The 24,522-nt window shown below is 39.1% G+C and overlaps 1 protein-coding gene across 5 annotated transcripts; it reads left to right on the forward strand.

The window, feature by feature from the left end:
• The first annotated feature begins 2,027 nt into the window (after positions 1–2,027).
• LOC113581135 (MBT domain-containing protein 1-like) lies at positions 2,028–24,347 on the forward strand. Of its 5 annotated transcripts, none has more exons than XM_081704315.1 (17): positions 2,028–2,178; positions 3,364–3,571; positions 4,572–4,705; positions 5,919–6,033; positions 6,316–6,398; positions 6,492–6,609; positions 7,376–7,510; positions 8,316–8,404; positions 8,928–9,162; positions 9,723–9,778; positions 11,603–11,707; positions 12,613–12,760; positions 13,065–13,147; positions 13,478–13,712; positions 15,045–15,116; positions 19,144–19,329; positions 22,050–24,347. In XM_081704315.1, the coding sequence occupies exons 2-17, from the start codon at positions 3,562–3,564 to the stop codon at positions 22,172–22,174; spliced, it is 1,929 nt and encodes a 642-aa protein (XP_081560441.1). In that variant the 5' UTR covers positions 2,028–2,178; positions 3,364–3,561; the 3' UTR covers positions 22,175–24,347. The 5 variants fall into 5 exon arrangements, with proteins under 5 accessions (XP_081560441.1, XP_035384819.1, XP_081560432.1 ...); XM_035528926.2 differs by having other exon boundaries at positions 2,028–2,173; XM_081704306.1 differs by having other exon boundaries at positions 2,028–2,173; positions 3,364–3,565.
• Positions 24,348–24,522: the final 175 nt, after the last annotated feature.

Below are 24,522 nucleotides of genomic sequence, written 5' to 3' on the forward strand. Positions count from 1 at the left end.
AGTTATAATGAAGTAAAGAGAGAAATTTATGTTAATGGCACTAGCACTAGCAGGCCATCAAGTTTCTACTTTCAGAGTCAGCCAGTTGGAGACCTTGTCAACAGAAAGCTCCCAAAAGGGTTCAGGCATATAGATACTTTAAAAGCAATGCTGTATTTCCATTTAAACTGCTGCATAAATGAAGCATGCAGCAGGCATTTATCAGAATAGTTAACACACCATGCTGTTTGCCTGTTGTTCCAAACTTAATAAAATAGCTGTTAAGTTTTACTTAAATAAGGTAGTTTGTTGAAATAGTCACTGCTGTAGGGCTGTTTCAGAGTTGCTAGTATTGATTTCATTTCAATCTGTAGAGGTGAATATCCCAGTATAAACACAAATGCTATCTACAGACAGTGACATACAACAAAGTCATACTACTAAGGCCTTATGATAGCAATGAGATTACACTGTACACAAAATAAAATGCACTGTTATGTGCTATTATGCACTACTTTAAGGTGTTCTTATAAGACAACACAAAGTCTCCTTTCCCTTCAGATCTACAGCATATTGAGTGGCACTGCCAAATTATTTCTCAAAGCTGCACTACAGTACTATAGTACTGTACCGGTGTACCTGATGGCAAATTTGCATGACATGTCATTTAACACTTTGAAAGTCATACACATTCATACACAGCCCTTCCATGTTTTTTTAAACAATTGTTAAATAGATTTATTATTATTATTATTATTAATAATAATAATAATAATAATAATAATAATAATAATAATAATAATAATAATAATCCATCCAGGCTAATGTCTACTGTCAGGCTATGTTCCGCAATTCCCTTGATTGGGTTGTGGCTAGACAACTCAGCATTCATTACTGGTCAAAGCATGTCACAGCTTCAAGACAAATGCACAAAACCGTGTGGCTCAGACACCTCAAAGAGGTGGTGTCTTTTAGGCCGAATTTGATCCTGTGGCCATATTTTTCTGCTTTATTTTTGTATATAAAAAACAGAAGTGTCCAGTCTCATCCTTATCTAAAGGGCAGCTGTGGCTACAAGTTTTTGTTCCAGTCCTGCAGGTGTACAACTGATATTAATCAACTGCTTGAAGGCCAAGACCAATTGATTAAAACAAGTGGAATCAAGTGTGTTCCTGTGTGGTATGTGTGAAAACCTGTGGCTACAATGGCCTTGTGAGAGCTGTGTTTTTTTGATTAATTACCCACACCTTTGCCCCTAATTAACAGAAACCCTGCAACTCACAACCATGAGAGGGGTGTGAATCCAATTCCCTTTACTAATACAAGTATACTACAAAATAATCTACTCTACTAATCAAACAATTGATGTAGCTTGGCATCCACCATTTCACTGCGAGTTATACTGTGTATGACTAGGTATGTGACAAATAAACCGAACTTGAACAATTACAGACTCATGGGTATTACACTTCTATTACAGGACTTATAATTCTTGCAAATAAATCTTGTAGTTTTATACATTTTCCCCCAGTTTGTGATTATGCTATGGTTTCTCTTGCTTATAACACAAAACATTCACAGGTTTTTAATTTCTGATGAGTTGTTCTAATTCAATCTGATAATGCCTAATAAATAATATTTTTGCCTGTAATAAGTTGGTGAAAAGCATGAACCAGTCATCTAGACAACGTATTCGCCCGGGTAGTTATCTAGCAGCGACCAGTTTCCTAGGTTCTCTATTCGTCATGGGTAGTCAGTCATGTAATTACAGCAAAGTGTTGTTAGTTTTTCAGTCGCCTTTAGACATTCGATGCCTGTGATTACTCTAATCGAAAGTACACGTCATTACTGCGTTTGTCTGCTGATGAACAGCGCTCCAATATAGTGATAATCTCAGTCATTAAGATCGTTCTCTACGTTTGACCTGCCGATGCTCCAATCCGAGAGGTGTCAGTATTTCTGCTATGAATTAAAATATATTTTGGGGGAAAAGGACAAAATTATGGACCAATGAGCACGTTCCAGGCGCGCCTACTGCGCATGCGTGTTCAACAATATGTTAATTTTGTTGATATGCAGCTGTAGTTGATCATATTGACTTTTAGTTATATTTTTATTTCGGTTTCTCTTAACTGCAAATATATTAAAGCGCAGTGATACGCATGACAAGCTAATGGAAAACGCTGGGGATCCGGTAAGGTTGGTTTTTTTCCCCCTTGAACTGCACAGAGATTTTGCATTGCACACAGTCTAAAGCCGTTTTCTATGAGCCTTTGTTGTGATAGTAGTGTCTTAGTAAAGTCAGCTGTGTGCTTGTGGCCTGTAGTAAAACAGGAGTTCACCGGAAAACAACGGGGTTTTTTTCCGCCGTCGCGAAGTTGCTGACCTTCGCATATAAATATAGTCACGTTTTGCGCTGGAGTAAACAAGAGTTCGGATCGCTGTTTTGAGAAACGTGAAATTTGGCACAGTTCTGCCCAGATATAGGAGCCCTTACTCAGCCGCACTGCAGTTAGATTTGGTGGTGCAAAGGTTGACAGTTGACATGCGCCCTATAAATGTCACCAAGCCGTCTGTGTGTTGTCGTTTCAACATGTACCGCTGCGTAAACTGCACGGCAGCAGCAGACTCGAGTAAAACGGGGGGCGGTGCACAGCCGTATCGTGTAGTAGAGGGAAACACTGCGGTATGTAACATTTAGTAAATACTACTCACGTCTCCCTTGAAAGTCGGTATGCAGAGAAAAAAGATGACTTTAGAGGTACGTGTACCTTCGTTGTCAGTAAATGTATTTGATTAAGGATCATTATTGTATCAATTTGTATTACACCTATTCCGGTTTACTATACTGTTAATGTTGTGAATAACACGCACGGGGAACTCTGTAGTGCTGGTTAAAAGAGGCTTGGTGAGTTCAACAGTTTTGCTGAGGAAACCACTGTGTTAAGAATGCTGATGGAAATTCCTTCTGATTGATGTAGCTTGGCATCAGTGTCTGAGCTAACAGATTATTTTAAACAGAAGAACAAAACAACTTAAAATGGTAGAAAATAGTAATCTTACATGTGCAAAAAAGAAACGATCGTGTTCAGCATTATATGAAAGTGTATGTTTTTTATATATATATTTTATATATATATATATCTTTTTAGATATATATTTATATATATTTATAGAGTTGTGAAGTACACAAGGTTAAAGAGAGACAGGATCATTTTACTTGATGATACAGCGATAAACCTGCATTTCATTAAACTAAAAACATCTAACCAAACCAAAAACTAAAATGCTGTCTGCTGGTGACCCCAGATATCCACTCACATACACTCTCACTCATAAGATCACATGCATACACACACTCTGTTGTCACCCTATTGCCCATAGGTGGAACAGAAGGAGTGTTCGGAGAGGAAGAGGCGGGACTCATTTGGAATCTTAGACGGCTGCGACAGCTGCAGTGAGGGGTCCAGTAGTAGCTGCAGTTCAGAGGACAGCGATGAGGATGCGTGCCCACTCCCTGCCAGCCTACCCGTCATCAAAACCAACGGACAAGTGTACACATACCCCGATGGCAAGGCTGGCATGGGTCTGTGTCAGTACTATCCTCCTGTGCATACGCCTGCACACAGCTTGGCAGGTTTCAGATGTGATCACTTGTGGAAAATAATCACTGATGACCACATTTTTACCTTTAGGCACGCATCCTTTTCTTACAACTTTTCAAGAAATAAGACTTTAAATAAAACAAAATCTTTAATTAAATAAAACACAATTTATGGATAGTTGGAGCAAATATGGATGTTGTTTCCATCTTTTTTTGTACTTCTTCAGCAAGAGGTGCTTTGCTATGTCATTCAAAACCCTGATCAGGAGGATTTCTCTCTATATAGCTAATATATTTATTGAATCATCATCAATTCTGCAGAAGGCAGAATGATCTGTGCAATACTTTGACATTGCCACTTTCCATTGTCAGAAGAAAATGTACATGAATAATGCTAAGCTGATTTTCTGAGCCATTAAAGAGATTGAAACTTGTCAACATTATTTATTTTACATTGAAAAAAATACTAAATATATATCGTGTGTGTGTGTGTGTGTGTGTGTGTGTGTGTGTGTATAAAATTTTATTTTTTTATTTATAAACATACCACTCAGTTTGGACTCACTTGTTTGAATATATGCCTTTAATCTTACAGACATTTTGATCTAGTTATATATCAAAGGTAGGTTTATCCTAACTTTTATAAACATGTATTTGGTGTCCCCATGCAAATTAAAATCTGATTGCTTATTCTCTTTGGTTCTGTAATAAACCTCCCTTAGTTAAGTCCTTAGAATTCAGAACTAGCACCTCAGATTTATATGGGGGTAAAGGTCAAAAACCATTATTTTTATATATGTTTAAAGTTACACAGTCATATTTTTACAGCTCTACCTATTGCACATATTAAAGTCCAAATGTTAAAAGAAATTATTTATTCAAATGGCTGGTCTGGGATGAGGGCTGTTGCGTTGTTTTATTATAAACAAAATATTGTTTTATGTGTTTTAATTACAGGATTTTTTTCTCTCGCTTTCACCTTCTTTAGCTACCTGTGAGATGTGTGGCATGGTCGGTGTAAGAGACGCCTTCTACTCCAAAACTAAGCGTTTTTGCAGTGTTTCGTGCTCAAGGAGCTATTCATCCAACTCTAAGAAAGCCAGCATTCTGGCCCGATTACAGGTAGGTTGCTTTCAGACCTATGAGTGATCATTAGTTTTTGGGAAACAGGGAAGGTTTGATCAAATGACATGCCTTTACAGGAGAACTTTAGCAAAATGATGCCAAAAAGTTAGCGTGCCCTCATTTGCATAATGCTGTGTTCCCCATAATCTTTGATTCATTATTAGCCACATTAGCATTTAAGATATAGTTTCCTTTAATTTCTCCTGTAGGAATTATGCATCCTGCATTATATATGGGTGTTATTGCAGGGAATACATGGCTCCACAGACAGAGACATGTCCATCATAAGTTGGATGCAACAATCAAACTACGTTATCAATATCTACCTTATTAACAGTTGAAGAAATGTAAGGCGTTAATAATTTCATCAGAGACATGGTAATCAGTGCAGGAAGACAGCATCCTCTTTAAGTTAACATGGAGACACAGAACTGATAGGCAGTAATGAGTACTTAATAAGCCATTAGTGACTTACTAATCCACTACATGAGTGTGGTGAGGCATGTAAAGTTGGGATAACAGAGATATAGAGCTCTGCTCACTGAGTGTTGTGTCATTTTCAAACTAATGCAGCAGTCAGCCAGCAGTCAGCCCCTGCCTCTACTGTCTAAAAAATGTTTTATGATGGTTTCTCCCATCACCTGTGTAGAATGGAATGAACCTGACATAGGGGCAGAAGACAGGTCACATGAGACATGACAAGCAGCAGAAAAAATACGTGTGAACCAGTCTCTTTTTCTCTTAATAGGCTGTCCACCTCTAATATCTGACTGGACTTCCTCAGTGACTGGAACTGTCCATTCATCTCAGGACCCTTGATAGGCCCTCTAGTTCAGGTTCTTACTGTCTCTTGTGTGGGCCTGATCTGTAAAGAGTTTTTTGTCTTTTACAGATTAATGCTAGTATCTTAAGGGAGGTGTTTAGTTCCCTATCCCACACTTGCCAAATCGATTACTTGAACAATTGTGGAATTCTTAGAAAATGGCAGATAAATTTGGGATAAATTGCTCCATCTGCATGAATCTATAGATTATGTCCTCTATGTCCAGTTGTTGTGTTACACAGAAAGCAGAAAGTAGCATCTTCTGAGCAGGAAAAAGAACAAAAGAGCATTCCTTGCATTCATGGCATGACTGTGCCCACCTCTCGGCTTGTGATGAAAAGATTTCTTAAGCAAAATCTTCAAAACTTCTATTTGTGCCTTTCACAGGGCAAGCCACCAACAAAAAAGGCTCGAGTTCTGCAGAAGCAGCCACTGATGGCCAAACTAGCAGCGTATGCTCAGTATCAGGCTAACCAGCACAGCCAGGTGAAGACCAAGGCAGGTAAGTTCACATTTCTTCTCTCCTTTCAGTGATGCCTGTGAGGAACCGAAGCATAATGCCACTGAGAAAAAATGTCTTGCATGGCTGCTCGTGTTACAACTTTCTTAAGTGTTTAATCAACAGCTGATCAATTGGTGACTGACAGCCATGTAATATCACCCACAGACTTCAGATTGCTGCACTACATTACGCTATTAATGAACTACACCAGTGCTGTTTAACTTGTAGTTTATAACCAGAGAGAAATGCCATTCTCCATTTAACCTTTTTGTTTCCTATCAGCCGTGCCTCAGGACACTTTTGACTGGGGCGATTACATCGGGACTGGAGACATCAAAGGGGCACCAGTCAGCTGTTTCAAACATGCAAGTCCACCTATAACACAGCCTGCTAACACCTTTTGTTTTCTTCTTCTTCTCAAACATTCCCATAAACATGATGTCTGTCTTCTGCCCCAGGCTCCCATGGGGACCTCGTGGGAAGACATCGCAGAGGGCCTCAGGGTGGAAGTGCTGAACTCTGACAACAGCTTTCCCATGAAGGTGTACTGGATAGCCAGCATCATCAAACTGGCAGGTCTGGAAGTTTGGAAGTTGAGGCTCGTTCTGTTTATTTTGGGCTTCTGGGCTTTAGCATTAAGAAATTGGACTCTGCATTGGAAATGTATTTGTGCTCTGGTGTTCTGGATTTGAAATAAATAATAATTGAGTGGATTATATTATAATTATAAGTGATAATTATAAGTGATAATTAAAATAGGATTATATGATTAAACGATAATTAAGATAGGATTATATTACCTACTGATCTGTGAAGCCTTGTGAAAAATGCCATAGCAAAATAATGATCTAGAGAAGCTTCCAACAAACCCTTGAAAGTTAAAATTAGATTGAACAGTGACATTGTGCATTATCTGTAGCCTGAGGGTGTGTGAGTCAGTGAGTTATAAAACAGATTAATGAGGTGATTCATATCTAAAAACATATTCCTACCATTCTTGAAAATGAATTTATATGTCAGTGATAATGGTCAGACAAAATTGCCATTGCTTGGAAAAATGAAAATTGGAGATGAGTTCCGTAATCCAAAATGAAAACTGCTTCAGACATTTTACGAGTCCTTTTCCCCCATCTGAGTCAATTCACTTATAAAATGATTTGTGCCATTCCTCAACAGAGTGGAGGAAAGCTGATCTTCCCTGTGCTGTAGTTATTCACTGTGATGCAGTTTATGGGTTTGTGTCGCAGCAGGTCTGAGCCGGACACCTGCCACCTCTTTCTCTCTCTCTCTCTCTCTCTCTCTCTCTCTCTCTCTCAGCTCTGCTCTGTTCTCTGTGCTCCAGGGTTCAAGGCCTTGCTGCGATATGAGGGCTTTGACAGTGATGCTGGCCAGGATTTCTGGTGTAACCTTTGTGTTCCTGACATCCACCCCGTGGGATGGTGTGCGTCTGGAGGAAAGCCCCTAGTACCACCCAGATGTAAGCTCTTAAGAAACACTCACTTCTTTTAACATGCCAAATCCCTGTATTTTTGTTTCTCACTGAACCAGTACTACTCTAGTGCTCTGATGTCAGGGGGGTGGCAGCAATATTAAAAGGTATAAGCTTCAGCTCAGTCTTACCAAGACTGAAGGTCTCGGTGCTGTGTAAGAGACATTATGAAATCTGTTTTCTCACTCTGGCTCAAATGTTGTGCAGGTATGAGTAACCTAAAGCCTTTAAGGCAACCTTTTTTATTTATTCACAAAACATGTAGTACTTGTGCTTACATATTCTAGCAGTGTTGATTTTTTTTTTTATGCCATAGGAATGTTCAGTCTATTGTTATATGCACAATATCAAAATAATAGTTTTTCCATTTTTTATGTTGTAGCAATTTTCTATAAACTAAACCAGGTGTCATGTTCATAGTATGAAAAAAGCTTAGATGATTTCCTGCTCATTGTTCTGTATGGGTATATGAGTGGGTCACCAACTGCCAGCTCTGCAGAGAGAGAGTACCGTCTTCTGTTCAGTTATAGTAATTACAGTTACCACAGAAATCAAACCATTTAGAAACAATGACTAACTTGTATTGCTCGCTATTGCAAATGGAACATAATTCCAGTGCCATATTGCTTTGTGTTAATGAGCCTGTGTTTCAGTGTTGTTAAGAGTTGAGGACTGGCAGTGTGGTTGAAAGGGTGATTGCTGAGGACTGCCTGACTGTTTTGGAGGCTCAGTTGTGCCCTAATTCTTAGAAATATAATGACTGAATGAATGAATACTTTTGTCCTCCGTATAGCAATTCAGCACAAAGTGTCGAACTGGAAGGTGTTCCTTGTCAAACGCCTCACTGGTGCCAAGACGCTGCCATCCAATTTCTCTGCCAAGGTGATTATCTCGGAGCGACCCCACAGTTGAGCCTTGCACACATCGTCCTCATTCATTGTTTACCAGGGGTTCTTGTTTTTCCCCCTTGTGTTCCCATTACATGTGATTCTCCTGGCAACAAACTAGGGAAAACAGAGGATGCCATCATTTTCCATCACGTCTTGTCACATGAGTCAAGCACATTAATCATCAATAGTTGCAAAAAATGTACACACACACAAAATGCACACTGACCTGCAGATCATCAGAACATCAGTTTCCAACTCGGGCCTTATATAACCTGAATCTAGGACAGGCATTAATCATTTAAGTTTTTCACTTTTGAAATCAAATTACACTTTTATGTTTGTGTGTGTGTTTGTTTGTCTCTTTATCTTTCTCTGTCACACACACACACACACACACACACACACACACACACACACACACACACATGCGCACACACACACACACACACACACACACACACACATACACACACACATACATACATGCATACATACATGCACACACACTTTCACAGGTCCAGGAGAGCATGCAGATTCCCTTTAAAAAGCTAATGAGGGTGGAGGTGGTGGATAAGACCCACCTGTGCCGGACGCGGGTGGCTTTGGTAGAGCAGGTGATCGGTGGGCGTTTGCGTCTCGTCTACGAGGAGAGCCAAGATGGATCGGACGACTTCTGGTGTCACATGTACAGCCCGCTGATCCACAGCATCGGGTGGTCTCGCAGCATCGGACACCGCTTCAAACGTTCCGGTCAGTTGCCCTCGGCTCCCAGAGTAGTGCCGGGGGACACTGAGCCAATGATTTGGCTTTGCTGCATAAGGAAACTAGATTGCCAGTTCAACTCAGAACTCGGAGTAGTGAACTACTGCTAAAGTAGTAGTGGCCTATTATTTATCATCATGTGACTAAGGCTGTCTGTTGTTTAAAACTAGTGACATGGTGGCCACCATACAGAGCTGTGAGTTTAATATCACAGTTGACAAATTATGTGTAATGGGGGGGTGACTGAAACCTAATCATGGACTGTTGCAATAAAATCATTAGACCAATGGACATTTGTTATTTCACCTTAGTCTGCCATAATTTACCCTGAGCTTTACCACAAGAATTTCAGTATGATGTTTCTGATATGCTGTTTATGAATAATAAATAAAAGACTTTGGCTTTGATATCAGAAAGCAAGAGACATTTGAAGGGTTTAATAATGTGCTCATCTATTTCCTAAATGAGTGCTCTTCTTTTGGCCTTGGGAACAAGATGACTCCTGGGTACATTGTGTACTTAAACTAATAGCATTTTTGTCATTACAGATGTGTCGAAGAAACTGGAGGGCCAGGTGGATGCCCCAGGCCAGCTGTTTGCTAAGGTGAAGTACTGCAGTAGACACTGTGGGGCACTTTTTAAAGATTGTTTTAATAATATAGCTTTGTTGTTGTGGTTTCAGTTGAAATGCCTTTTTAAATTACTGATTATTGTCCTTATCATCTTATTCATACTAATTATGTAATTACTGGCTATATCTGATGTTTGACCCCTACATATTATTTCAATGTGTTAATGTGTTAATATTTATAACATGTATAACTTATTTATGAAACATATACAGACATCTGTGAATGCTTCTGTAGACAACCAATGCCTATTGTTGATGCAAATAATTTCTATATATAAATTTGTAAATGTAGGTAATACTTCTGGATGTTTCACATCTGTGAATATTTTAGAAAGTTTTTATGTTGGATATAAAAAGTGGATATAAAAGTCTATACATCCCTGTTAAAATGACAGGTTTCAAAACCATGTCATATGACAAACAACCAGTAATGCTTCAGGGGGAAAAACTTAAAATACCAAGCTTACATAAGTACAAGCTTCTTAAGCACACGAGCAAACCCTTTTATAATGTGGTGGTGTTCAGAATCAACCAGTCATATTCAAACTCATGTTAAATACTAATTTGTGTACAGCTGTCATCAATTAAAGTGACTGTTTAACCACAGCTGTTCCTGTAGGATTTTATTGACAATATCTTTGTAGCTAATGTCTAACTAGAAAATCCATGCGCTCGAAAGAGCATAGAAAGTGGATCTGGGATCTCATTGGTAAAAAATATTACAAAAGAATATCCAAGGTATTGCATATACTGTCAGGACAATGATCAACAAGTGAAGAAAATATGGCAGTGACATTACTAAGAACAGGGCATTCCTCTAAAATTGATGAGAAGACCAAGAGAAAACAGGTCAGGGAGGCTGCGAAGAGGCCTACAGCAATATTAAAAGTACTTGTTGCTCCCTATATGCGACAGCATTCATCTGAATTTTTTATATATTTTGGCTATGGGGTAGGGTGGCATAATGGAAGCATTTTCTAACAACAACGACCAAAAATCCATGCCCTGTGTTTACAAAAAATACATCCAGTCTCTCTCCAGAAGGTTGAACATTTTGGCCATAATACTAAAATATATTGGTGCCAAAAAAAAAACAGCTACACATCCCCAAATGAACAGCATCTCCAAGGTGATGCATGGAAGGGGTAACATCATGCTTCGGTGCTGCTTTACTTCAGCATTAACTGAGGCTTTAATTAGGTTGGAAGGAGTCACGAAGAGCTTCAAATTGCCGTTAAAATATAGTGCAAAACCTTAAATCTTCGGCTGAAACGATTAAGACAAGAAGAATTTCACCTTTCTATATGACAGTGACTGATGCATACCTCCAGATCGACAAAGGAATGGCTTCACCAAAGAGGATCGCGGTTTTTGGAATGGGCCAGGCAGAGGCCAGATCTACATCCAGTCCAAATGGACTCAGTTAGAATGCTATTACTAGGGGAATGTTAAAAACACTGCTAGATCAAGATATACCAAACTAATTGACTTATTGATTGACTTAACCAAAAGATCTTGGTAAATAAATATGATTTTAAATATTTTTTTCAAAGTAATTTATACATTGCTATAATCACAGAAGTATCACAAAGGTTCTGAAATTATTTATCTTCGTTTAATACTTTTACACCTCAAAACCTGACATTTGAGCAGGTGTGCACAGACTTTTATGTCCACTGTATGTCAGATTTACTGATCAACCATTTCTGTGACAGGAGATGTTCTGCTAATAGTAAACATCTTCAGTGATTAACGAAAATCTACACTGTTGAATTAACGTCTGTACATGATGTATAGGTGAAAGATGTGGATCAGAGTGGTGACTGGTTTAAGGATAATATGAAGCTTGAGGCCATAGATCCTCTTAATCTCTCAGCCATCTGTGTTGCCACAGTGAGGAAGGTAAGGACTCATCACATGGCACTGCTGAAAGAGGCAGGCAATACTGATCACTCCCCTGTAGGTGATGTTGATCCCTTCTAACCACTAGTGATCACTTTAGGCACCACTGATCAGTGTTGGTTCTGCTCTGAACTCCATACCATAATGGATTCAGTAGGTTGCCATTTTAATCCTGTTTGGTGCTGAAACATTATTCTTGTGTTTGCAATGACTTTCCACATACTGTATAATCAGCAGAATTCTTGATTTAGGACCTGTAACCCACCAAGAAAATGAATCTCTGTATTTGTTATTCTCATCAAGATGGCTAGAGAATTAATTCTTTGTTCAGATTTTGAAGTTGGATATATGCCAGGTTTTTCACATGTTAAATATTGGACTGGCAGCAGAAGGAACACTGTCCTGTATTTGTTCAACTGTTCAAACATGGCACAATATGGGCAGAATTCATTTTTTGAGTTCTTGAGTTCAATGTGCATATGTCATTCCATGTCATGAAGCTGCTTTCAGCTTGTTGAAATGTTTTCATCAAAAATGAAAGATGATAGAATTAATTTTTTTATTTAATCAGAGTCTTATAAAGTACCTGGAAAATAATTGTATTGCAAATGTTATTAGGGTAGTTGTCATTAAACAATGTATTATTTCTAAAAGAATAGCCATTTTAAAGGACCTGAATGGACCTTGAAATTCAGTTTTGTCTTTTACAAATATTTTGTTTAAAACAGTTGTTTCTTGCAGTCCAACTGAAAAGCAAAGGGCTTGTGTCCTACAAAATGACATTTTTATCAAAGAACCTTTCTTGACCTTTTCTAATGTAAATTACTCCAGACTTGGTTAAATTTGAGATCAGTCAGAGTTCCTTGTATTTATCCATCCTCTCTCTCCAACTGCCACCCTTCCAGGTCCTGGCAGATGGGTACCTTATGATCGGGATTGACGGCTCTGAAGCAGCCGATGGTTCAGACTGGTTCTGTTACCATAGCACCTCTCCATCCATCTTCCCTGCTGGTTTCTGTGAAATCAACAACATCGAGCTCACTCCCCCCCGTGGTATGGCCCGCTTGGCGAGGCTCGTGACTGCTCCAACAACTTCTGCCATTACTGAACTCCATTAATGTTTGAGTAAATTCAGAATGTTTTACTAAGAAATGAATATTTAGATCATACAGAACTCATAAAATCAAAGTTTAATTACATAATTTATATGCCTGAATATGGCAGATTTGAAGCATCTTTTTTTGACCAGGGGGGAAAAAAAGACAGCAGGCGATTTAGTCTGTGTGACACCTGCATGGCTGTTTAGCATGTTTGATCATTTGGACTTTGCTGAAGCAAAGTAAACATTCTTGCCCAGGTTACACAAAACTCCCATTTCGATGGTTCGACTACCTCAGCGAATCAGCCTCGGTGGCAGCTCCTGTGAAGCTCTTTAACAAGGTACAACTGGACTCCTTTCCATTCAGTGACTAAGCTGACTGAGAAGCAAAAGGACCCATCTGAGGATCTACAAGTTCAAAGCAGTGTTCACACAGAGCTCTCTCACTTTAGTTTCATGTTTCAGCATTAGTTGTGTATAATGAGGCCCATTGCTTGGATTGCACCATTTTCAAAATGAACCTATTGTGTCTCAGCTTTTAGTGCACTGCTAGAGTGTAATCTAATGCTTAGAGTGCACTGTTCAGTAGCAATGCCCAATGTCTTTCCCGTGTGTGTGTATGACATTGCCAACCTTGCCTCTGACACTCTTTACCTTGTCTGTGTGTGTAGGATGTTCCCAACCACGGCTTTGTGCCCGGAATGAAGCTGGAGGCAGTGGACCTTATGGAGCCCCGGCTGGTGTGTGTTGCCACGGTGACACGCATTGTACACAGGTTGCTAAGGATCCACTTTGATGGCTGGGAGAATGAGTATGACCAGTGGGTGGACTGTGAGTCACCTGACCTCTACCCAGTGGGCTGGTGCCAGCTGACTGGCTACCAGTTACAGCCACCCGCAGTGCAGGGTGAGTGCCCATATAAGTGCCTCTCTGAGTGCCCGCTCTGCTTTAAAGACTCATTTCTGTGTGTTCTTGCCTTGCCATGTATCCATCCTCCGCGTTTGCAGTAGCAATAACATTTGAAGTCCATAATGTCTTTGTGTTCTATTTGTTGGCTAGCAAAATGCTCTCACGCTGCTGTTTTATTTATTGGCTTTTGCAATGACTTTAGTATTTTTTGTTTAATTGAAGTTTGTTTTGCTAGTTAGCTTGATCGGTTTTTCTATGCTACATAGACTGTTATTGCTGTGATTTATCATCCCTCCGACATAAATGCCACTTTTGTAAGTGGTGTAGCTGAGCCATTTTCTGCATGGATTCAAATGACTGAAAGGTCCCCTAGCCAGTGGTTAATTCACAAACAAAAACTGGAGAAAAATGAGACATTCTTGGAAAATACAGCTGAAGGGAAGAAATGAAACATGGGGGAAAGACTGAACAAAATATTCCCTACTTGATCTGAAATGCCTTAAACTCTAGAAAATCCTTGGGAAACCCAAAGTTCACTGCAGTCAGCAGAGGGTTCCAATGAGCATATAATACACTTAACATACATCTGTGAATGAGAGATTTTCCCCATGCTTACTCATTTTTACAGGCAGTTAACAAATGACAAGGCATTTGGAATATTACAAGCATTGTTAAGCATGCTTAATCTTCTTAAGTGTGTGTTATGGCTCGATATGCAATCTGCTTCAATCCTACATAGTTTACTCTGTTTTAACAAAAAAAGGAAAGGATGGAGATGGAGGTCAACTATTACAGGACATTCTGTTATTGCTCCTACTGGTGGTCACCCAGTTTGGTCACAATAATGTCCCAATGAACTAAATGTAAAAACATAAATGCAAATGATTGCAAATAGTAATTTATGACTCTAAGTTGAATAACATGCATAATACTCTAACACATTCTTTCATACTTTATATAATATGTATGTTTTCCTGACGGCCTACAGGTTAAAGAGCTTTTAATAAAGAAACAGCATGGAACGAGCCCAGCATTCAGATATCAGAAAGTGCAATACTGCGGCCACATCCTAAACCTTACAAATGTACTATGTTGCAGTTTAGTGAGCCTGTGCTATCAGTGCATGGGTCAATAGCTTGGGCACATTATATGCACTGCACCAAATCAATATGTCACACATGAGGTGTCCCCTTTAGAGGGCATCAGTTGGCATAAAATCAGTATGGTGTACTATTTTGGTATTCTATGCAGTGTAGAAACATGCGCCATTGGTTGCAGCTTGTTTGTTTATTTTGCAGGAAGTGCTCTACATTTTGTTCATTTTTTCAGCATTCCGGGAACTTTCTTCAAGTGTTACAAAGCAGAAGAAGAAATCCCAGCAGTACAAAGGGCAAAAGAAAAGTAGGTCATCTGCCACAATATCTCTGTCACCTGTGCCTCCTACACACACGCGCACGCATACAAACACACACCCTGTTTTTCCTATGGAGGTTATGTAGGGCTTTGTCATGTGATTAAAAGATGTAAAAGTACCATTTTTCACTAGACAGCAGGCACTGTAGTGGATCAAATTATAAATAGATTGGTGCATGGATGCTATTTACTTTGTTTGTGTTATGAAATAGTGCTTTTCTTAAGGGCATGTTTCCTTACAGCTGCTTAAACAGCTGTTTTTTTTCTGATAATTACATCATATTTGCAATTATTTTGTAGTTATTGGTGCATTAAAATGTCCATAGAGCAGGTGCACAGGTTTGACGGATTCCATAATAGACACCAGTGTATGTCGAAATATGTCAAAATATAAATTGACGTTGAATAGTTAGTCACTAAATTAATTCACCAAAAACACAGTGTGGTTTGACTGCTGAAACAATTTATTGTAGGTTTAATGTTGCTGAGGTAGCACACTGTAAATTTCCCACTGTCATATGCAGATGAGGTGCTGATTTCAGCAGGACCAGTGATGTTGTTTAGCAGCAGGCTGGGCAGAATTTCAGCTTACAGTGTCTTAATAGTCAGTCACAGGAACGTCTTCAGCACACCCTCCTGCCTGTCATGATGACAAAATTTCTCATATCTGAAGAGCATCATGGGAATGGCAGTAGGATGATAGGAAATGTAACTCAGCAGTTTTTGGAGTTGTTATATATGTTATTATGGTTGGGTGACAGTTTACTGTAGAGTAGTGTGGCAATAACTGTGGTGTCGTTAGCAAGAGATGACATTGACATTGTTATTGTTACTCTGGACTAGAGTAGAATAGCTAACTTTATTGACATTGCACAAGTACAATGAAACTGGAGTTTGCAACTTCCATACAAGATGTATAAATGCATTTTAATTTACAGACTGTACAAACAATTACAAATACAAACTATTGTACAGTCATAGCAAAATGTGTAATTGTTAGGTGTTATCAGGGAGTATGTTTACACTTTAAATAAAGAAAGAGCAAACTTTAGACAGTAGTGAATGTTAACTGGACAACAAAATTAGATTTCCCCCACCCCCCCCCACCCCCACCCCCAAACTAAACTAGGTGCACCTTTTATAGTACACTTTATGCTGAATTCAAATGTGCTTTTAGAATTTTCCAACTTTCCAACAAGTAACAGGGCAATTACATTTTACTTTATTTATGTTTTACTTATTCATAAACAAGACTGTTTTTACAATTAAAATGTATACAGATGTAATCCTAAAATGTATATTTTATGGGTTTTGCCTGCATTTGGTCTCAGGAACATCCCTTTTCTGCATCCAGCAGTAGATTTCCTTCATGGAGGGGCTCCACTTTCCCCTGTGTGATGGAAGTCTACTGCTGGATGCAGAAAAGGGATGTTCCTGAGACCAAATGCAGGCAAAACCCATAAAATATACATTTTAGGTTCATTTATTCATACAGTACATAATAACCTATGAGTATACCAGAGTATGAGTAATATGGGTAGTAGAGAAATCTGAAAACATTTTGATTCAGCATGCAAAAATAAATAAAGCTCTTTTTTGCAGGAAGCTAAATCATTGTTGACTAGCGATTAAATGTATACATTAGTAGCAATGCACAACTTTTATGCAGCAATTCTTAATTTAAGAGGCAAATGGTGTAGATTAGCAAGTAGCGCAAATGGGCAAAAATAATTTAATAATTTACTGTTACTGATAGTGTGATATATCAACTACAAAACAGTACCAGTCCTGACAGCATCGCCCTCCTATTACTCGGTAGCTTATTGAGATGTTGCTGTGCGTGTAAGTGTGTATGCGTGTGCATGCTTTGGTCTAGTGTAGTGTGTTTAAGAGTTTGATGTGGGGTGTATCAGTTCTCCAGTTGTGCAGGGTGCTTGAGGGAGTGATTCAGTATGGTTATGGCTCTGGGGTAAGAACTGTTCCTCAGTCTAGATGTCCAGCGGAAGGGGGTTAAACAAATAACTTGAGTGTGTGGCGACTTTCCAGATTCTGGCTGCTTTTCTGAGGCAGTGAGTGCTATAACTGTCCTCCAGGTCTGTGAGCTGAGCCGTGATGACCTTTTGAGCACTGGAGATGACCCACTGCAGAGCTTTCCTATAAGTTGCTGTGCATCAGAGAGATACTACAGAGATACCACACAGAGCGATACCACAGAGAGATGCAGTATGTGAGGATGCTCTCTGTGGTGCACCAGCAGATGTTGGCTCAGGCCTGATTTTTTCAACGTCCTCAGGAAACATCCGTTGTTGTGTTAGTGAGTCCGCAGTAGTGTTAGTGAATCATGTGATATCCTCTGAAATGTGGATGCACAGGAACCTGAAGCTGAACATGCTGTCCACCACGTCCATTATGAAGACTGGAGCATATACTCAATATTGATTATTAGCTTTTTGTTCTTTGTGGTTTTAAGGGAGAGGTTGTTACCTGCACAACAACTCAATAGATTTCACACCTCTGCTTGGTAAGCTGAGTCATCACTGTGAGAAATCTCCAATCACCATTGTCATTCGCAAACTTTACGATGGCACAGTCATGTGTGAATAGGGAGTAGAGGATGGGACTCAGCACACAGCTCTGTGGTATGCAGTGCTCAGAGTTATTGTGGAGCACAGATGGGGGTCCAGTCTCGCTGCCTGAGGACACACTGACAGGAAGTTTACTATCCAGCTGATGAATAGATGCTATATGCTATATTTGATGATGAGGGATGTTGGGGATGACTGTTTTCAAAGTGCAGCTGTGATCCACTAATAGCATCATCACGCATGTGCCCGGTTTCTCCAGGTTAGTCAGGCCAGTGCGAAGAGCGAGGGAGATGGCATCCTCTGTGGATCTGTTGCTCCTGTATGCGAACTGTTGTGAGTGCAGGGAGGCAGGCAAGGTGGCTTTGATGTGAGACAGGACCAGTGTTTCAAAGCACTTCATTATGGTGGGTGCCAGAGCAACTGTGTGATAGTTGTTCGGGTTGCTGATGGTGATTTTCTTTGCACTGACTCTATGATGGCTGACTCCAGAGATAAAGACAGGCCAAATATTTCTTTGCTAGCGCTTCAGTGCTCTTTTTTCGTTGTGTAGGTTGACCCTCTGCAGCACATGCCATACATCATAAGTGCTCAGCGAGAGAATGTGTTCAAGTGCTGTGGTCGGAATGCGTGTTAGTCGCAATGTTGCCGCTATCAATGTGAGTGAAGAAGGTGTTGACCTCATAGGCCAGTGTGACACAGTGTAGGTAGGGTTTGTCTTGTACTCAGTGATGGGACAGATGCCATGCCACATACTTTGGGTATCAGCGCTCTTGAGGTCCTCCTCTATATGCACTCATCTGTCTGCCTTTAGACTTTTTTTTCAGATTTGGCCTGGCAGTGCTATATGCTGCAGGATCGCCAGATTTACAGCCATTGTTGTTGGCTTTTAGTACATTTTGGACCTCTTTGTTCATCCACAGATTCTGGTTTGGAAACATCTTTGTTTTTATCCACTGTAACATTGTCTACATAAGTGTTAATGAAGAAAAGCACCATGATGTGCATTCGTACAAGTCTGCATTTGTGGTGAGGGTAGCCTGTCGAGCAAACAGTTCTCAGTTGTTGGATTCAAAGCTGTCTTGGAGTTGTGAAGTGGCTGTTAATACTGTGATTAAAATGGGGCTTTACACAGCCTCACATCTTACAGCTTAGTCCATTATTATGAAGACTTCTGACTCTATTACATTGAAGTCTCCATTATTATAAAGACTAATCATACAGTAATAACAACCAAATAGACAGAAACATCTCAATCTCAGCAATGTGTCGAATCAGTCATTAGTGGTCTTATTATCCTCACTCTGAATACCCTCGTTCAGTTTTCAATAAATTATTTTGTTGTTGTTAATTTTCCCCCATGTAACAGCAAAGTCATATAACACCCCTGTTAATTATAGGCTTAGTACTAAAAGCTCCCTTTCAATTTTCAGAAAGGAAGATTCCTATTGGTAAGAGGCCAGTCAATTTATCTGTGATTGGCCTGACACAGAGGAACCTGTCTGGGGATGAGAACATGACTCCACCTGATTACCCATCACCACCCACACCATCATCTGCTCCTGGGAACATGCCCCTCACCTCTGCTGATAGAGACCTGAGTGCAAACTACAAACCAGGTGGGCCCACAGTCTGCTGGCTTTCATTTGGCATGAAGGAAAAAATGATGCACATTATTTATGTATCATTTTATTGGCCATACATAAAAGTGTATTGGAGTATAGGCTCAGGTGTATGTACAGCATACAAAATAACAGATGTGTAAACAGTTCACAAGGATGCTACTGTCCTCCCAGAATTACTCCATCATAGATGAAGAGCCCAGGTGGTTTATCAAGCTCGCCAAAGTAAAGTCCCAGCCGTTCAGGTCCACACCATGGTCAGGGTCCACATACGGCTCCCAACCACTCTGGCACAGCAAATCCTCTTGAAAAGCCTTAGGGCTGCACTGTGCTGCATCCTTTTGTATGTGCACCACCCCTAGAGACCTGTTTACCAGTCCACACGCTTCCTTTGGCTCAGTGGTTCTGCATGGTTTTGACAGATATTTACCTGTTTTATCATTTGAACCACCTTTAGGAGATTTGGGGCCAAGCTTGTGGAAGACAGGGATGGACTCCCTCATGTACTGAACTAGCGTCAGTTTGGTTGTTGGTCTGGATGTTTCTGCACTGTTTTTTATCTTAGTCTTTTCCTGCTCCTTTCTCTTTCTCTTTGGTCCAGTGTTCTTTTCATCGTCCGTCTCTCTCTTTCCCCGCATTTTCACCTTTTTAAAACTTTCTTTCCTCTGTGTCTTACCATGTTCAGGAAGACCTTTTTGCTTTCTGCTTTGGCTGCAGACCCTCTTTCTGCGTGCCTTCAGCAATTCACGGTCCCCCGTCATCATGGGTTTTTTAGGGGTTGCAGGTTTAACAGGCTTAACTCCGTCATTGTCTCCATTAGTCAAATCCACCTGTTCGCATGCTACAGGTTTGCAGGTGCTCCTGGCCTCTATCAGTTTCCTTGATTTTGCCTCAAAGCTCCCTAGGTCTTGCACATCGAAACCCATGGTACCCTTAGCCTGGCTCATTCTGCTCTCATGGTGTGCTTTGGCCAGGAAAAGAGGGGCTGTGGTTGGGAGCTGCCCAAGGCAGTAGGCTGAGCAGGGTTGTTCTGCTGCTGTACTCAGGCCATAAGATGGGCAGGGCAAGTATTGAGCTGGTGCATGATATCTATAACATGGTATCCACATGGGAGCAAGTGGAGGAACCATGGCTCCATATCCTTGAACAACAGAAACATAGGTCTGTAGTGGGTATATCTAAATCACTCATTACATTATGGCTGGGGAAAATATTGTGATGCTAAGTTATTGATGAGAATCTTCAGAATGTTTTAAAACTTTAAATTTCACATTTAATTTAACAAAGATTACACATTTGTTATTGAATTGTGATGGCTGTGTGATTGATTATGATTACGTTTTCTTTTTGAAAGAATCTACCTTCAGGTGTGAAAGCTTGAATGGGGTAGTTTTGGACAAAGTTTCCATAGTTGTTGTTGATTATCGGATTTCCTGCATACAACAATGTTATTAGCATAATCATAATTCACAAAAGAGGTAATATTCCTGTTTGTCATTTTTATAAAAGAACAATAAATGTAACAGAATCTCACCATACCTGTGAATAAATGGTGGTTGTACGTAAAACTCATATTTAAATAGTCAGCAACATAACTTCAAAAACAAAACTACTGAATGAGAACTTCTCTTGTTAGTGTCCTCTTCTACTGCTTTGTAGTTCTAGAATTTAAACATGGTAATTTTGGAATTGCCTATAGAATAGGAAATTAATGATGTCACTTTCAAATTGCATCATAAGCGGAGTTATGGTAACTGCCCTGGAAAACACACAGGATAAGAGTAATTCCATTGACTCTATGCTCATCCATTACCATGTCTAGTTACCAAAAAGCATCTTTCCACAGTAGTCCTTACCTTGCAGCAGTTTATATTACTGCTTAGTCATTTTACTGTTTAGTCTTACATGGCATTGTATCACAAGAACAATAATGTTTAAGTATTTTAATAAGAAGAGTCATTAGCAATTTACATATGTCAATATCATTAAAAACAATATTAGTGCATTATTTAATATTTTATATAATATTAGTGTGTTATTTAATATTTTACTTTTTTTTAGTGAATATTCCTGTATATTTAATTATATATTTTGACCCAATTTTCCTTGTTACAGAATTTAAAAAAAACTTCACATAAATAGTAGATACAGAATAGAAGAATGTCATGTGAGGTCTTCAGTATTTGGGTTGCAAAGGTTCTAGTATGGTTACATTATTCTCATAAGTGCATCTCAGGGCTGGCGTGACAGGTAATACTTTCATCAAACCAAACTGACAGAATGGCAAGGGGCTGTTTACTTATTAATTCCAATATAAGTTAATTTCAATATAAGTTAAAAATATTTGGAATGTTGTTAATTTGAATTCAACGTAAATGGGTTCAGATGCTTTCTTGTGGGACTACAAATAGTGTTTGTTGTATTTTGCCTTTGTTTTGACTTTACAATTGTGGTTGGCCCAGTGGCCTGATTCAACAACTCCTTTGTCATTCTCCTGTCTTTTTTTTTTTTTTTTAACTATCAGGGTTTTCCATTGTTATATTCACTATATCCTTTAAAGTCCCATTTTTGATTTTGACATAAAACATTTCATTGGCCTCCTTAATCCCCTCTAACTTTCATTTATTCATTCATTCATTCATTCATTCATTCCTTGTATTTAAGAAAGTAAACTGAAAACACATTTTTACAGTAATAATATTGTTCCTCCCATGTAGTTGCTGTTCTCCAGCTGAAGGAGGAGCCTGTGGCTAAGGCCGATGGCGAGATCACTTTTCGCCAGAATGCCTCACTACTGGATACCAACGGTTCTGACAGCTTCTTCCTCAAACAGGAACCGTAAGACATACGTCTTGAGACGCACTCGACTGCCTGTGTCTGCAGTCTGTCAACAGCCCAGCGCTTAATGGCATGAATGAGCAGTCCTGATAATCAGAAGACTAACTAAAATGAAAAAGATCCTCATCTGTGCCAGTTTTCAGGCTTGCTGTCCCAGTTTCACTGTGAACAATCCCTTTTAAATTCCTCTTTTATTAGGATAGGATTGCTATTGGAAGGCTGTTTTTGAGATACAAGGGTTTAAGTTGTAGGTAAATTGTTGAGCTCATATTTAGCTGGCCAAGCGATGGGTAAAGCGCAAAGCGCTTGTGTTAAACAGCAGCCATATAAGAACTTGCATCAAAAATAGTGTTTACAGTAATCATTTATTTTTGTCTTTAGAGATTTAAGCTGGGTTTTTTTTGGGGGGGGGGGGGTCGTGTCTTTTTCAGTGTTTTCTTGTATGCTGATGACTGTCATGTGGTATGAATCACAGAAGTATTCATTCTTTTCAGACAAGTATGAAAAAGGTCAAATGGCAAGCTGTAGAGTGAGCCACATATGAGACTGTCCAACTTTACACTTCAAACAGGAACAACATCTGTCAACAGTTGGCCACAATAGAGAGTTTTCAGACAATGCTGATTGTTTTACGGGTAAAGAGCATTGTTCAAAACTTTGGCTTTTTACAGGCCAGAATTTCATTACATACCACATGTGTGTTATTTGAACTGCATTTGGCCACAAACGCTGGTTGAATTTGTAGTCAGAAAAAAACAATATGCAAATGCAGGTGCTATCGTAATGTTTTATAGGCATAAAAAAGATTTTAAGAGTGATCATCTATATAAATACTACAATATTGAATAACAAAACAAATATAAAAATATCAATCTGCAAAATGTACAAATAGCATACAGAAACAGAATTTTATTTCAGAGCTGAAAACATTTATACTACATAAATTAAAGATATATGTGTAGGTATACTGCACACCATTAAATCAATTTATACATCAGTAATGTTAACAAACTGACACTCAGGAACTCATGTTTGTGGTTTGTTGGTTTGCTTATAGCAGGATAAAGAAAGTGTTTTTTAGATGTGAATCTGTCTGTACTGCTCTCTCTAGTTAGAAGCTTGACATTTGTTTCTCTTTTTATGTATTGGCACATTTGACCTCAGTCTCTGTTTGGCCATTATTGTGTATTCCACATGTCTGTTTTGTTGGGATAATTATTAGCTCAATGTGGATTAAATGTTATGTTAATTATATTAGAAAGAATAGTAGTTGGGACAGTTGAAGACATTACTAAGCCTCCCATTCAGCAATAAGGTTAATACATGGTCAATTACCCAGCAGTGAGGGGTAAGAGGTTAATATTTACTCTGTCTGAAAGCCCTGATAATTGTTCTTATGCTGTTTGTATTTATGTGCATCCTGCTTAGCTTTGAAATTTTGAAAATGGTTGATAAATTCTTCACGTTTGCTTTTTCCAACTGTGCTTAAGAGACCAAAAGATGGACAAATACTGTAAAATGTTATGGCGTGACTGTTGACAGGCAAAGGCCTGTGTACCAGAATTGCATTTCTGTGTCAAAAACTCTTGTAATACAATGAGGCAAGCAGAATCCAACACACTGGTTGCACTGTTCCCAGGGGTATGTTAATAGAGGAATATGGAATCCATCATCTCAGCACAAAGGAAACCCACACAGACAGTTCAGTGTTAACCAACATCCTGTATTCTCATCAACAAGACACATGGGATGGATACCTATGGACACAACCTATGTGCAAGCTGTTAGTCGTTTATGTGAAAACAGCATCACACTGTATTCTGGTGCTAAATATATTTAAGTGATCTTGTTTAAAAAAAAGTTGGAATGACTTCAGAAACTGTGATCATAGTTGAGAATCAGTACCCTTCATATTTGTATTCTTGTATTTGCAATATGATATATAGTGATTTGTAACACTAAACATCTGTCATTTTGCATGGAACTTATGGGGATATCAAGATGGAGGTTTTTATAGTTCAGTGTTCTAATTATATTTATGTTCTTGGCTTCCATTAATATGTGCTGTCAACATGAGGTTTATTAAGCTATATCAAATATGTATAAATCTAAATATATATGTATTTGGAAAGAGAACTATGGATGTTTTTTTAAATAAACTTACATTTTTTGCTGCATCTTGAAGTCCTATGGGCAACTGGATTTGGCTGATCCTACTGGCTTCAATACCTTTCATTTGGTATTGGAAGTAAAAGGGTAATGGAAGACACTGTAGTGGACAACCTCTTGAATTTTTATGCAAATTCTGATCAAATCTTGTCCCTGGTTTCCCTATACACTCACTTCCCACTT

This window comes from Electrophorus electricus, chromosome 2 (genome assembly GCF_041902795.1).
Source record: "Electrophorus electricus isolate QZ-2024a chromosome 2, ASM4190279v1, whole genome shotgun sequence".
Classification (NCBI taxonomy): Eukaryota; Metazoa; Chordata; class Actinopteri; order Gymnotiformes; family Gymnotidae; genus Electrophorus; species Electrophorus electricus.

Bases quoted from the DNA above. Each gene is read 5' to 3' on its own strand.
- LOC113581135 (XM_027016074.3), top strand. From the start codon at position 2,714: ATGCAGAGAAAAAAGATGACTTTAGAG. The intron at 6,610-7,375 runs GTCTGGAAGTTT...TCTGTGCTCCAG, and splicing joins CAGCATCATCAAACTGGCAG to GGTTCAAGGCCTTGCTGCGA. The intron at 9,163-9,722 runs GTCAGTTGCCCT...TTGTCATTACAG, and splicing joins ACACCGCTTCAAACGTTCCG to ATGTGTCGAAGAAACTGGAG.